The 16248-nt window shown below is 40.3% G+C and overlaps 1 protein-coding gene across 2 annotated transcripts in view; it reads left to right on the forward strand.

Moving 5' to 3' along the window:
• LOC127578622 (chromatin remodeling regulator CECR2) overlaps positions 1–16248 on the forward strand; it is a 111291-nt gene that overhangs the window by 75692 nt on the left and 19351 nt on the right. For both annotated transcript variants that reach the window (XM_052030799.1, XM_052030800.1), the window contains exons 8-12: positions 6913–7002; positions 11672–11828; positions 12527–12656; positions 13801–13838; positions 13936–14027. In XM_052030799.1, coding sequence (XP_051886759.1) covers positions 6913–7002; positions 11672–11828; positions 12527–12656; positions 13801–13838; positions 13936–14027 — 507 coding nt within the window. The remainder of the gene's footprint in view (positions 1–6912; positions 7003–11671; positions 11829–12526; positions 12657–13800; positions 13839–13935; positions 14028–16248) is intronic.

Genomic DNA, 16248 nt, shown 5'->3' on the forward strand with positions numbered 1-16248 from the left:
GTACCCATTCAATGTGGCTTGCTGTCTAACCCTTCAGCTTTCAAGCTTGCTACTGGTAAACTTTCAGTGGTGTCATCAGCAGCTGAGGAGGAAGCTAAAATCAGTTTCCTCCGTCTCAACAAGTCAGTGGTTTAAGGCAGAAAGTGAGAGGTGGGAGAGGGAACTAAGGAAACAGATGCAGTTAATGTTTCATTGAATCTAAATCTGTTTCGTAGCATATGTAAAAGGCACATTAAGAGTGCAGTGAAGCATATTAAACAGAAGCTTTACTTGTACTACTACTGGAATTCTTTCATTTTGGTCACTGTTTCATTTTTAGATTGTAGGATTTTTGCACAAGATTTTCAAAAAAAAATGTTTCAACAAAACTGACTTAATCAGTACTGAAGTAGTTTTTTCCAAGTTAATTTAACTCAGTAAAAATATCACCCATGGTCCAGACCCCACGATTTCCTGCCAAATTCAAGACTGTCTTATCTACACTCATTTCTAAATTTATGTTGCCAATTCAGTTATTTTGGAAAAAAAAATGCAAGTTCAAGGCAATGTCTTCTGTTGAAAAGATGAGCATTAAAGTTGGTTATGGCCTATCTTTGGCTTAATGAATGGCTGCACCTCAATGAGAATGACTTGTCAACACCAATTCATAACCTGATTTGGCCTTTTATGATCATATTGCCAACTAGGATAATGATACTGAAAGCTAATTGAGGGCTACCCAGCATAATGAGATCCAAAGCAGTTAAAAATTCAAGATGGACAATTCTGAGCTGTTGAAAAGGCCAGGGCTTGGATAACAGATTTACAAATAGCTTAGTTTTATGTGTTTTTTTTTGCTCCCAGACCTGGCTGTCTTATTTAATTGTTCATACTGATATGGATGTCAGCTAGAAGCAGATCTTGTCTTTCTGCTCTTAGAATTTTTTCATTTTTAAACTTGCACTATAACCATTTATTACCATTAACAAAATAGTTTCTTAGGTACAACTTATTTTTAATAAGAAGCCAAACTGAATAACAATGTAGAAAGTACACATCATCAGAATGGTTAGCTGAGTTTACAGCTGGATTTGTGCAAATTTTATAGGTGGTGCTGATTGGTTTTGATTTTTTATTACCATTGAGAAGTTATGGAGGAAAGCATAGCAAAAATTCCCACTAGAGTTGTTATATGAAAACAGGCAGAGCTTTTGTAGGCAAAGTTTGTTGTAGAGAAGTCAGGTTATTAATTCTGCTGAAACAAAGCTTGGGGATATGATTGTTTCTGTTAAAATTGAGGAGACAAGATTTATGAAGGTGATTCAAAATGAATTAGAATTTCATTCCTACCAATGACAAAGATGGAAGTCCCTTCTTAGATGCCAGAATTGTTGTCCTTTGGTGGAGCAGATTGATGGATTTAGTAACTATTTTCTAGTGGTGGTACTATTGTCACGCCCCCATTTTACAGTGTCCTAGGTGGGTCTGATCTTCTGAACTTTGCTTTACTATGTTGGAAAGGTATTTGCTTAACCCATGGTTTGGCTTTCTTCTTTTGCCTGACTTTGGGCTTTTAACTGATAGTTGGGTGGACAAGAGGGGCATTGATGAGCCTGCTAATCTTCTATCTCCATTCCTTTTGTTTATTTGTTGTACGGTCAAGTGGAGTACAATTTTTTGAAATAAATGAGGAAGTAATTAATAAGTTGATTCTAATCTATGGTTTTAAAAGTCAGGAGGAAGGAAACAGCAAGAAAATAAGAAGTGGTTCATTTTGCACCTGTCCTCTTGTAGAGTATATTTGGGCAGCAGTTAGGGTTGCTACCTCAAAGCTCCAAGGACCTGGGTTCAGTCCTGACCTCGGGTACTGACTGTGAGCTATGCATGTTTTTCCTGTGACTGCAAAGATTTCCCCCAGGTGCTCCAGTTTACTCCCATGTCCCAGAAGTGCTAGTGGGTAATTGGCTACCATAAATATTCCCTTGTGGAGGTGAGTGACAAGAGACTCGGGGATGGAGGGGGTGGATATGGTGTGGGGGGAGGCGTTATTTATGTGCACGTGGGATAGAGTAGGTTATGAGGAAATGGGGGAATGAGATTGATGGAGAGCTGGAATAAGATCAATGGGTCAAAGGGCCTCCTATCATAAGAAAATATAACATGAATAGAACCTCTACATATATCAATATGTCTTGAACATTATTGAAATAAGGTAACATTGACAAATCATGGGCAGTCATCCCACTGATAGCCCCATTATTAAAGAAACTGGTCTTTGGTTAATTTGATTTGCCTCACATGACATTAAGAAACTGCCAAATTCACTGAATGCAGCAAAGGCTTGTTGTCCCTGACTGTTTGATAAAGATGCATGCCCAAAGCTAGCTCTGCCTTCCTCCTCCATTATGATACCGTCATTCACCTGTTGTCCTATCGTTCAAGACATATCCCAATAAGCTGGGCATTGACGCTTAGTTTAGGTGCACCAGAAGCATTTGACTTGAGACCTTGTAACAGCCTTGGTTCCTTCATGGACATGTCACTTCATTTTTGAATTCAGCTTGAGTGCACTTGGCACTAGAGAATAATTATGTTAAGCATTGCCATGGAGAGCCCTAATAAATTTGACTAGGTGAGAATCAGGGTCTGGGGTGAGGAACAGCACTCCAATGGATGAAGTTGTACATTATGATTAGAAAGGTAGTTTTGGCTGTCATGGGTGAAAAACATCTTAGCCCCAGGACACTAGCGCAGGCATTAATCATGGTAACTTCCTAAGACCAACTCTTCTATTAGTGACCTTCTCTCCATAATAAGGTTGGAAGTGAAACCATGTCACAGTGCTCAGCTTCATTATAAAGTTTCACTGATAATGAAGCTGCCCCCAGCCCCTACTAAACCCGGATGACCCCCAGGCTAATGACAGCATGTAAGATGTAAAGTTCATACCATGCAGTCTGGCAAAGATCATCTGCTTTACAAGAGGGCATGACTACCAGCCCATTAGATTGTGTCCAACCTTCAAAATCCTTAGCAGCATTGATTAGAATTCCAACTGAGCTAGCTACATGGTTAAGGGTGCAAGTCAGAGCTGAGTAAACCTGGACTAGCAGCTCATCGCCTACAAGGTTCAAGTCAGGAGAGTGATGGAATATTATGCAGCTGCAACTGTTTTTGCAGCTCCAAAATTGGACAAATTAATCGGACTTGCTGACATCTCCTCAATTAGTTTAAGCTCCTGTCCTCTGGTGCTGTGTCATGACGGTTCATATTAATTTGCAGAATGCACTGGAGCAAGTCACCAAGGCAGCTTTGACAGCATTTCCAAAACCTGTGAGCTCCAACTGAAAGGATAAAGAGAGTGGGTGTAAGGGAAGATTGCTTCTCTCCAAGTCACAGAGCATTGTGATTTAGTGCAAATTTCTGTAACTCCCTTCTCTTAATACCACTGTGGAATATTGGAACAATTCTCCAGGCAACTGGATGTGGTTGATAAATGCCAGATTTATCAGTGATTACCCACATTCCCAGAATGAACTCCCATATGGACCCTCATTTCAAGAACCTTCAAGGATATCCTTCCTCATTACTACAATAACGGACTGATTTTACCAGAAAGCCTCTCCTGAACCAGAAGACCCAGTCACTAAATTGTTTAAAACAAAATCTTGAGCCGCTTCATCGATGACCATCCCTCATTATATGCTGAGAGTGTTCACTATTGTTTCCACAAGAACTCAAATTGTTAAGTATGCAGCAAGGCCCGGACAGACTTGGGCTGCTAAATGGCAAGTAATGTTCACACCATACAAGTGTTGGATAGTGACCATTTGGGGTTTGCTTGGGTATAATGTTAAAAACCTGACTCAAACCCAATTTATCAGCACCACTGTTGCCAAATATCCCAGTACATGAGGTGTAAGTATTGACCAGAAGCTTAATTGAACCAGTCATTCAAATACTGGGGCTACAGGGCAAGTATTCAACAGTAAGGCACTCATTTCCTGATAACTCAAAGGCTTGCCGTCATTTACCTGAATTCCAAAGAGCAGTTTCAACAACACTTCAGCTGAACACCTTCCAATTGTTTAGTACACATTTACTCCCCACACGGGTGCACAACGGTTGCAGCATATGCCAGTCTATGTGATCTATTGAAGGTTTTGTTGATGGCACCTTCAAATCAAGCAACCCCTCACTGAAGAAGAGCAGCAGGTACACAGGAGTGTCACCACCAACTGGCCTCCTTCCAGGTCACAAGCCATCCTGATTTGGAAATGCATCACCAATCATTCATGTTAATTAGGTCAGATCCTGGTACTCTTGACCTAACAATAGCATGACTACATGTGCTGCATCATCTTTCCAAGCAATTTGTAATTTTCTTTTTAGAACCATAGAATATTACAGCACAGAAAACAGGCCATTCAGCCCTTCTAGTCTGTGCCAAAACGGTATTCTGCTAGTCCCATTTACCTGCACCCAGCCCATAACCCTCCAGACCCCTCCCGTCCATGTATCTATCCAATTTATTCTTAAAGCTCAAGAGTGAGCCCGCATTTACCACATCAGATGGCAGCCCGTTCCATACTCCCACCACTCCTTGAGTGAAGAAGTTCCCCCTAATATTCCCCCTAAACTTTTCCCCTTTCACCCTAAAGTCATGTCCTCTCGTACTTATCTCTCCTAATCTAGGTGGAAAGAGCCTACTCGCATTAACTCCATCTATACCCCTCATAATTTTGTAAACCTCTATCAAATCTCCCCTCATTCTTCTGCGCTCCAAGGAATAAAGTCCTAACCTGTTCAATCTTTCCCTGTAACTCAACTCCTGAAGACCCGGCAACATTCTAGTAAATCTCCTCTGCACTCTTTCAATCTTACAAATATCCTTCCTATAGTTAGGTGACCAGAACTGCACACAATACTCCAAATTTGGCCTCACCAATGTCTCATACAACCTCACCATAACATCCCAACTCCTATCTCAATACTTCGATTTAAGAATGCCAGGATGCCAAAAGCCTTCTTTACAACCCTGTCTATCTGTGATGCCACTTTCATGGAATTATGTATCTGAACTCCCAGATCCCTTTGTTCCTCTGCACTCTTCAATGCCCTACCATTTACTGTGTAGGTAAACAAATAAATGTATTTATTTATTGGATTTAAAAATCCAATGGTAAGTATTGTGTGTCAGGAAGTGAGTATCTCCGTGTAACCCATGCATCATTGAATTGTTTTAGCCAAAAGAAAGACGTGACCACTGTTCAATTGAATTAACACCTCTGTCAGTTTAAAATGAGTTTTGGATTCTGTCCTATAAATGGAATGATATCTACATAGCAGAATCACTAAATTTATCGGCAGCTACTCCAGTTCTCCACTTCATCCTATGCCAAAACCATTGCCCAGTAAAACATAAAATATTTTAATTTATTACTATCTTGCCACTCATTATTGCTTAGGTAGGTTAAGACTTTTCATTGTAACACCTACACTGTCATTAAAGTAGTTATTCTATATGCATCAAATGAGAGATTCTAACATTATCTGTCCAGAAACACTAATGTCATGGGTCAGTTTCCAAAAAAGACCTATTGCAGACTTATTCCTTGTTTATTTTACAAAATGTAATTGCCCTCCTGTACCCTGCCCAAATGGCACTTTTTTTTCCCCTGTGACCCTAGACAGTGGGTATTGACAGACTGCAATAGATAGCCTTACCATAGAGCGCAATCTCTGTTTTAATCCAACATCAACAAATGTGCAATTTCCAACTGAGTCCACCAGATCTTGATCAAAGGCAAGAATCCTGGTTTCTAATTCCCTCTCACTGACATTAGAAGGTTAAAACTGTGCTTCTGTCACCAAAAACACTATCCCAGCTGTAATTACAAGCTTGACGATGGACTGGAGCTTGAACCTCAGAAATAGTGCTTAAAATGCTGATTTTTGTTTAAAAGAAAACTAATGGTATTAATTTATTTTGCCCTCAATTTAATTCCTTTCCTTCTGCTGAAGGTAACAATTATTTTCTGGGACTTGGTTATACATTCATTAGCCCCTTTTGGCATTCACATTCGAGATGGGACTGTGTCAAAGGCTATTGACAGTGAAGGTTGAGGGGACGTTACAGCCAAGCCCAATTCTGCCCTACGCTGACATCCAGACATGGATTCTGTCAGGGGACATGGGACAGCAATGAGTAGCAGGTCAGAGTTCACTTTCCTAACCCATGAGAGGTGAGATCCGTTCTACCTCCCTTTCTGCATTAGGTCAGGCTTCCTACTGTAGCAGAGGCTGAAGACCGAATCTGGAATATTTTTGACCTACATAGCTCTGCCAATCAGTGGATAAATTTAATGCAACAGGAAATGCAGTTCTTATTACTATTAAATTAAATTGTTATTCATCAGCAGTAAATAAAATGGTATATACACAGCAGAATTGCTAATCTTATCAGCAACTGCTTTGGTTCTCCACTTCACTTCATGCCAAAACTATGGCCCAGTAAAACATCTAATTTATTACTACCTTGCCATTCATTATAGCTTAAATAGATTAAGTCATTGTCCTGTAGCACCCATGCCTTTCAAATCTGCTTTGAGCTTTCACAGGATGTGGATTTATTTCTTTAAAACTGAGAGGCTAACTGTTTCTTTTTGAGGATTGGGGGAGGGGTTAACATTGGGAAGGTGGCTTCATATAAAAACAGAATGGTGAGAAGCATTGACACAGCAGGGCAAACAGAAATCAAAAGTTGTAATGATTAGTTTACAGTGACTGACAAGTATTAGAATATGGTCTGTGATTAATCTATCTGGTCTGTATCCTGAAGGGGGTTATAGCATAGTGCCAAGCACGGTCATTAACAGGCCGTCTGTAATAGCTGTGTGTTAGACCTCTGACCTCTCGTGCTTTCATTTCCAGGAGAAACAGCTGCAGAAGAAGCTGTCTGAAATGGCTCCCAGGAGAATTTCTGACCGCCTGACCCTAAAACGGTTGCAGCAGGAAGAAGAGGTAAAGCAGATCAAGTTTCAAAATATCAGTTTGGAGCTAAACTTGGACATTCTGTTAACCCTCATAAACCTGTCTGGATTTGAAATTCCTCTTCAGTAGTTGGTTTGGGCCACTGATGGATTGCCCTTTGCTGAATGGAGCACACTAGTCATAAACTATAACGTGTGTTTATTATGAGCAGTGGTTTTGGAAGCATCCTGAATTCCTGCTTTTTTTTTAAAAGAAACCCATTGATTTGGAAATGTTATTTTTGCAATCAGAAATAGACAAATATCTTTACCGTCTGAAAATAAGCTTGGTGTGCCAAGTGGTATAATATGGTAAAGAAATTTCAAGTGTAAATTAACTATCTGAAAGAATTTTGAATTACATTCACTGACCTCAGAATCAAAATAGCTTTTCTTCCCCTGATTATTAATGAAGAACTGTGCAGCAACTTGTCAAACATCCAGCTGCCAAACAATTGGTTAGAAGATGTGGGACTCTAGCTTGGTGTTAGGTTTCTATGTTTTCTTTCCCCCCATCCTGCCTGCAGGGAACTGTTGGTTCCTAGCTGCACCTGCCTGTTGGGCGAGTGCATCTTGTAGCTGGAGTGTGGTTGGGATTGGGAATTCAGCAAAAATGCTCTCTCTCAGAAATTAATGCACCACTAAAATGGTATCATTTTACTTAACACTGTTCTTTCTTGTATAATTTTCCCAGAAATATCAACTTAAGTATTGATTTGAGCACTTGTTCGACAAAGAAGGTCCCAGGCTTGAGCTCTAGCAAAATGAGTTCACTGATCTTAGTCAAGATGATGCTAGGTGCTGTATTTGTTCTGTCTGTCACCAAGTTAAGAAGGAAAATTGAGAGCTCCTATTCCTTGTTACTATAATGGACCTTGCTGATGGCATGTGCGGGTGAAAGTAAGAGAACTGTACCTGCCTCTACCATGACACCTTCTGTAGTCAAATAGCTTGCTAAGTCTATCAAAGCCCAGACAGCAGTAAACTCTCGAGCATAATCAGCACTCGGGAACTACATCCAAACAAGTACTGACAGCTAGAAGGGAGAAGGCAAGCAAAGTCATTTCTTCTTCCTGTTTGAACCCTTCATAATTTTTGCAAGAAGGATTGGAGAGAAGTTTCATTGTAGCGGTCACTAACTAAAACCATCAGTCAGTATTATCAATGTAATGTTTGTAGCTAACACTGAAATAGTGTATATGTTATGAAACCTTGCACCTGAAAATGAATTGTCTTAACTCTTAAGGACTGGGGAATTGAGAGCTGGGGGGATCTAGCATAAAGAAGTTGAGGCCTGGGGTGAATTAGCCATGGTCATATTGAATGGCAGTGTGCAGCCTTGAAGAGCTGAATAGCCTACACCAACTGCTGTTTATGTGGGTTCATGAGCAGACGTTTTCACTGAGTGCACTTGCATAGCCTGGGTGCTGAAACCTGCAGAGTTAAACATTTTGAGTATGGTACTGGTTTATTATTGTCACTTGTACCGAGGTACAGTGAAAAGCTTGTCTTATAAACTGATCGTACAGGTCAATTCATTACATAGTGCAGTTACATAGAGTTAGTACAGAGTGCATTGATGTAGTACAGGTAAAAAACAATAACAGTGTAGAGTAAAGTGTCACAGCTACAGAGAAAGTGCAGTGCAATAAGGTGCAAGGTCACAACAAGGTAGATCGTGAGGTCATAGTCCATCTCATTGTATAAGGGAACCGTTCAATAGTTTTATCACAGTGGGGTGGAAGCTGTCCTTAAGTCTGGTGGTACATGCCCTCAGGCTCCTGTATCTTCTACCTGATGGAAGAGGAGAGGAGAGAGAATGTTCTGGGTGGGTGGGGTCTTTGATTATGCTGGCTGCTACACCAAGACAATGAGAGGTAAAGACAGAGTCCAAGGAGGGGAGTCTGGTGTCCATGATGCGCTGGGCTGTGTCCACAACTCTCTGCAGCTTCTTGCGGTGCTGGGTGGAGCAGTTGCCTTACCAAGCCATGATACATCCAGATAGGATGCTTTGTATGGTGCATCGGTAAAAGTTGGTGAGAGTCAAAGGTGACAAAACAAATTTCTTTAGCCTCCTGAGGAAGTAGAGGCGCTGGTGAGCTTTCTTGGCCGTGGCATGCCAAAACTTTTACTGCACCATTTGGCACTGCAAGTTCACACAGGTTATAAAATGTTTCCTTCTGGAGACACGAGACTGCAGATGGTGGAATCTGGAGTGACACAATGCTGGAGGAACTCAGCTGATCAGGTAGCATCCGTGAAGAGAAATGGACAGTTGATGTTTTGGGTCGAGACGCTTCATCCAGACTGAAAGATGGAGGGGAGATAGCCGGTATAAAAAGGTGAAGGGAAGTGGAGCAAGAGCTAGCAAGTGATAGGTGGATCCAGGTGAGGAGAGTTAATGGGCAGATGCAGGAGGGGAGAATGGAAATAGCAACAGAAACTGGGAGAGGATAGGTGAAGGTGACAAAGGGCTGAAGATGATGGAACCTAATAGGGGAGGAAGGTGGAGATGGAATCAAATAAGGCAGATCGGGAGGGCAGATGGGAACAGTAGGGGTAGGGAAACTAGTGGAAGGAGTCTGTGGATGATGGGCAGATGGAGTGGGTACAGGAGGGGAAAGAAACAGGGTGATAGGATGAGTGTAGGAAGAACTGGGTAGCTCAGGAGGAGAGAGAAAGGGGGCAGAGGGGGAGCAGGTTACCTGAAATTGAAAAATTCAATGTTCATGCTGTCGGGTTGTAGCCTACCTACATGGAATACAAGGGGCTCTTCCTCTAGTTTCCACTTAGCCTCCACCCTGGAGTGGGGGAAGCTGAGGACAGACATGTCAGTGTGGGAATAGGGAGGTGAATTAAAATGGCTAGCAGCCGGGAGCTCCAGATGTCATGGCGGACAGAGTGCAGGTGCTTGGCAGAGTGGTTGCCTTGTTTGTGCCTGGTCTCATCGATGTAGAGGAGACCACATCTGGAGCATCAGATGCAATAGAGAAGGCTGGAGATGTTTCAGCAAGATATCTGATTTGTATTGAAGCAACTCATCAGTTACTGAATTCATGAAACTGTCTTGTCCAAAGTGTCTGTACTTTTAAGAACTTCTGACCAAGTTTTTGATCATTGACACAATGCACCCTTTATGAATAGGGAAATACCATCACAGGTTAGTAACAGGACGTAGCTCTTTATATTCCTGAAAGGAAGAGTAATGGTTTAAAAAGGCAATATTTCCACCATTGTAACTGTCTCATTTGGGCAGGCAATGTTGTCAATGATTTTTACATTTTTGGTAAATAGTGTGTGCACAGCAGATTTCTGTCTCATTCTGGTGGATTTCACTTTAGACTCCTGACTTGTATGGTAAACAGCTGGTTTCGACAACGACCCCTGCATTTCTGATGGGTGTCAGCTCACTCTTAACAATTCAAAGACCTGAGGGAATTTCTGATGCAATTAACTATAGCGAGTGCAGGAAACCCATCACAACCAGATAGCCTCCCAGAGAAATAGATTTCCCCAGATAGTCTGTGAACTGTCTTCCATGCAAAAAGACAAAAGGACACTTAAGAATACAACAAACTGTGGTTAACCTTTCAAAATGCCTATGGGTAGAACTTCAACTTGTTCATTAGTGGAGTCAGACAAAACGGCTCAAAGGATCAGGGAATTTCAAATATAGTTAAGTTTTATTTAACCAAATTATTTGTGTTTGTGTTGTATACTAATTCAGGATTTGATTTGCTCATATTCCCACTGTCACTATGGGCATGACCACAGGTTGAAATTATGAAGCTCGGCTGCTAGTTGTAGGTTTTTACAAACTGCATTTATTGTATTTAGGTGGGCAGGTATCAGTGGGCATAGTCTTTTCATTAAAAAAAATTACTAAGAAACTGCAAAAACGTAGGAAATAGAATCAGGAGTAGGCCATTTACACCTTGTGCCTGCTGTTCCATTCAGTAAAATCTGTACCAGTCCCATTTTATTAAATTCATTTTTCTGAACTTGGGCATTGCTGGCAAGAGTCAACCATCTGGGATGGGTCTGGAGTCACATGTACGTCAGTCTGGGAGACAGTGGCAAACTTCCTCCCCTGAAGGACCAGATGGGCTTTTATGACAATCCAGTCGTTTTTGCAGTCATTGTTACTAAGACTAATATTTGTTCCAAGTTCCAGATTATTAATTGAATTTGAATTCCACAGCTACCATGGTGATACTTGAGCTCTGGTTTCTTGTTTTCTAGTCTATAAACTTTTGATACTGCTGTACCCCTGAATTCTAAGTGCCTCTTAAATAATTCAGTAGAGTTTTTATAAAAGTCACTTCTAACATCTAGGTCATTATTAAAATCTTATTTTTTTGTGTTGAAACTCATTTTTAGCTAGCTATGTTAATCAAACTTTTGTCAGGCTATCCATAGTAAAGACACCAAGTATATTTAATTAAAAATAGTTGTAAATTACATATTTCATTGAAATGTAGAACTCATTCATTGCTGATTTTGTGTTTCCTGTTCATGTCCAAAGTGCAAATAACCACAACCTAATATTTGGTCTGCATAGAATTTCATGTTGAAGGAGTATAATAAAAATTGTATGAAGAAGCTCTACTTCTACCTTTAGTATCATAGAAAAGCAAATGAAATATTAATGTATGTTGCAGGAAAAAATATCTGCTATTGCAAAGGTAGAGGAACAGAAGCGAAAAGAGGAGGAAGCAGAACGTCAGCTACTGTTAGCTGTGCAGAAGAAAGAACAAGAGCAACTCATGGAAGAAGAAAGGAGGAGGGAGTTTGAAGAGAGAGTCAAAGCTGTGGAAGGTATAAATCTAAGTCTCCCTATTGCATTCATAAGCGGAGCTTTAATGCAGCAGGAGTGCAGTTTCCAGGTTGTGTAACCGGTGCGTTTTTTTTCCTACAAGGATAATTAATAGTCTAATAAAGCTGTGATAATATTTTGCTCACTGGTAAGAGTGATATGTGGCAGGATGGCTTGTGTGATTTGTATCTGCTTAATGAAGTATGAGCTGGATGTCAGTCTAGAATTTGCAGCTGTAGTTGTGGTTTCTAGTCTTGCATTTGTCTGGAACCTTGGACCTTATTCAAAAGCAGGAATGCTAGCACTAAGCCACCGCCTCACTTCAGTGCCATAGAATGGTAAATGAAGTGGTGTAATGGACGAGAACACTGTAACCAAGTCAAAACAAAACAAGCTCTTTTTTTTTGTGACGCTAACTGACCTGGAATAAAGTACTTTCAGAATAAGGAATAATGCATTTTATTGCACAGCACAGGATGAAACACTTTGCTTTACAGCTTCTAATAAATGTGTTACAACTCATGAAAATTTCAAGTTATTTTCTGTACTTGAAGGGTTTTAAGATTTCCCACTAACGTTCAATTCAATTCTCAAAATCCATTTTAATATGTACTTGCTTTTGCCCATAAATGGAAAGTATGTCTGCTGCTTAAGACATCTTTTTTTATAGATTTTCTAAATATTCCTGCCTGCCTTCTAGGTCGTGCCAAAAGGAGGAAGATGAGGGAAGAGCGAGCCTGGTTACTTTCTCAGGGAAAAGAACTGCCTCCTGAACTTATGAACCTAGAGCCATTCTTACCTATAAAGAAAGATAAGAAGGCAAAAGATTTGTACGTATTCTTCTTGGGAATGGGACACCCATGAGTATAATAAAAGCAACATTCAGTCTTTTGCACTGTCATTTATCCCCCTGGACACTACAGAAAAGAAAATACGAAATGTACCTAAAACTGAAAGTTGTTGAGGTTTAATAGAAACAAGCTGAAAAATCCCATCTGGATTGTATTTGAGTTTGGTAATTAAATAACAGGGAAAATTGCATTGTATTTCAAATTGAATTAAAGATATTTGTTTTACACCTAAGGGTGGAAGCCATATGGTAGCCATGCATTCTCATCAGGGATGATTCTGCCTCAGTGAAGGCAGTTATTTTTATGGTTGTAGTTTCAAAAAAAAACATCTTTAAGATGTTTGTTTTATTATTAACACTGACAATGTATTTAGTCTCCTATTTAGCAGCATCAATAAAGCTTACCAAAATACTGCAATTTTTGAAAAGGATATCAGAAGTGAAGGATATATTTGTGCACTTCTGACATGAATCTTTACTCACTGGGTGCATACAATGGAAAACTGTGTGCACGATCCATGATTCCTGCTTAAACTTTGCAGCACAGAAATGGGTCCTAATGTTCATGTTTCACGAGTTCCCTCTCGCCCTACTTTGTCATTCTGTTGATATGTTCTTCTATTCCTTTCTCTCACAGATGCTTTTCCTTATATAAAAAAATCTTCTTAAAAGCATCTATGCCATTTGCTTGAACTACCCTTTGTGGTAGCAAGTTCTGCATTCTAACCACACTTTAATCTTAACTAATGACAAATTAGTTAAAGTCAGACTCTACCACCAGAAAGAACAAGGACAGTAGCTTCCCCTCCAAGTAACAGACCATCTTGACCTGGAGATGTATCTCCTGGTGTTTTATTGTTGCTGGGACTAAATCCTGGAATTACCTACTCAAATGTATTCTGCATACATTCACCAAAATTATTGCAGCGGTCTGAGTGATGGCTCACCACCATCTCAAGCAATTAATGAAAGGCAATATGTGCTGGCCTTGTCAATGATGCCAAAATCCTGAAAGATAAATTAAAATGGAGTAACTCTGGAGATATGAGAGTGGCAATATACTAAGTTGATTTTTGTTTTGATTAAAAAAAAAAGTTTGGTTTTATATCATTTTTCTGTTGTAGGTTTGAACTGGATGAAGATTACATTGCCATGTATAAAGGTAATTGTTTTCTTTTTGGGTGGGGGTGGAGTTGTTGTTTCAAAAATATGAATTAAAATTGCTTAATATATTGTTATTGACTGTTGCCTTTGTTCAGTCCTAGATGCTGTTAAAGCGCACAAAGATTCTTGGCCCTTTCTTGAACCTGTAGATGAATCTTACGCCCCAAACTACTATGAGATAATTGAAGTAAGAATTCAGCTTCTATTCATATTCTATTCAGATTTTTACTTTCTTATATTAACTGTTAAGCGATGATTTTTGCAAAAATTGGGGAAAATGACTTGACCAGTCTTTTTCAGCGCCAATGTTCAATCATTACTGCTTTAACTTGTAGGCTTTACAGTGAGTTATGGATTAAAGTAAGGCATGATCAAACTCTTATAAGGATAATAAGGGACAGTAAACTTTCAGATGAGGTTCCAGAGGGAAGAATAGATCATTTATATTCACTCAATTTGAAGTAATGTCATTTGCTACTTTTCTTGCTCACTCATGTTTGCTCACCAGTAAATAACCAGCTAGAATTTGAACTGAAGCAATTTATTCTTTGAACTATGAAGTGTACAGACTGAATTGTGATGTGGAAAATTCAATCTCTTGGGTCACCTTTTTCCAAGTGTAGATGGTAAGGAGTTACCCTGGTGGTAGTAAAGTAATGCAGTACGCAGCATAGCTGTTGATTTATTTTGCACAACTCAGAAGGTGTTGGGGTTAAGGGCACAGAAAAATTATGATGGTGAGAGCATCAAGGGGCAACATAGATGTACCTGGTCTGTGTATAAGAATGTGAGGAGTTGGATGGAGAGAAAGGTGGTGTGTGTAGGGACCCCATTATCCCAACTGTCATCTTTTTATTTGCTCTGCACCCCCTCTCTGCCCTGCATGACTCCCCCCCCCGCACCCCCCCCCCCCCGAACTCCCATCTTTTACATCTCCAGCCCTGCCTGCCTCCAAAATCTTGCGTTGCTCTTCTCTCCCCAGCCCTCATCCCACCCAAGCTGGGAATGGCAAAGAAGCAAGCAACCAATGTTGCAGCCCACAATTTAAGAAGTCTTTCTGATATTTACTGATGTCTACTCGATGGTGTTCACCAACTTCCCCCACCCCACTCCCTGCTCTTTTGTTATTGAACCCTTCAAAGAAAATCCTTAAATTGACTAATTCACTGGATTTCACTGAAATGAACTGTGTGATTTGTCAGGAAAACCCCCAAGGTGAACTACGGGCACATGCAAAAGTTTGGGCACCCCCGGTCAAAATTTCTATTACTGTGAATAGATAAGCGAGTAAAAGATGACCAAATTTCCAAAAGGCATAAAGTTGAAGATGACACATTCCTTTAATATTTAAAGCAAGATTACCTTTATATTTCCATCTTTTACAGTTTCAAAATAACAAAAAAGGAGAAGGGCCTGAAGCAAAAGTTTGGGCACCCTGCATGGTCAGTACTTAGTAACAACCCCTTTGGCAAGTATCACAGCTTGTAAACGCTTTCTGCAGCCAGCTAAGAGTCTCTCAATCCTTGTTTGGGGGATTTTTGCCCATTCTTCCTTACAAAAGACTTCTAGTTCTATGAGATTCTTGGGCCGTCTTGCACTGCTCTTTTGAGGTCTATCCACAGATTTTTGATGATGTTTAGGTCAGGGGACTGTGAGGGCCATGGCAAAACCTTCAGCTTGTGCCTCTTGAGGTAGTCCATTGTGGATTTTGAGGTGTGTTTAGGATCATTATCCTGTTGTAGAAGGAATCCTCTCCTCCTTTCATCTTCAGCTTTTTTTTTACAGACGGAGTGATGTTTGTTTTCAGAATTTGCTGGTATTTAATTGAACTCATTCTTCCCTCTACCAGTGAAATGTTCCCTGTGCCACTGGCTGCAACTCAAGCCCAAAGCATGATTGATCCACCCCCATGCTTAACAGTTGGAGAGGTGTTCTTTTCATGAAATTCTGCACCCTTTTTTCTCCAAACTTTCCTGTGTCCTAACCACAAAATTCAGCATCAGAAGTTTGCAAAGGAACATCTAAACAAGCCTGATGCATTTTGGAACCAAGTCCTGTGGACTGATGAAGTTAAAATAGAACTTTTTGGCTGCAATGAGCAAAGATATGTTTGGAGAAAAAAGGGTGCAGAATTTCATGAAAAGAACACCTCTCCAACTGTTAAGTGCGGGGGTGGATCGATCATGCTTTGGGCTTGTGTTGCAGCCAGTGGCACGGGGAACATTTCACTGGTAGAGGGAAGAATGAATTCAATTAAATACCAGCAAATTCTGGAAGCAAACATCACACCGTCTGTAAAAAAAAAGCTGAAGATGAAAAGAGGATCGCTTCTACAACAGGATAACGATCCTAAACACACCTCAAAATCCACAATGGACTACAAGCTGAAGGTTTTGCCATGACCCTCA

The sequence above is a fragment of the Pristis pectinata genome, chromosome 15 (genome assembly GCF_009764475.1).
Source record: "Pristis pectinata isolate sPriPec2 chromosome 15, sPriPec2.1.pri, whole genome shotgun sequence".
Taxonomy (NCBI): domain Eukaryota; kingdom Metazoa; phylum Chordata; class Chondrichthyes; order Rhinopristiformes; family Pristidae; genus Pristis; species Pristis pectinata.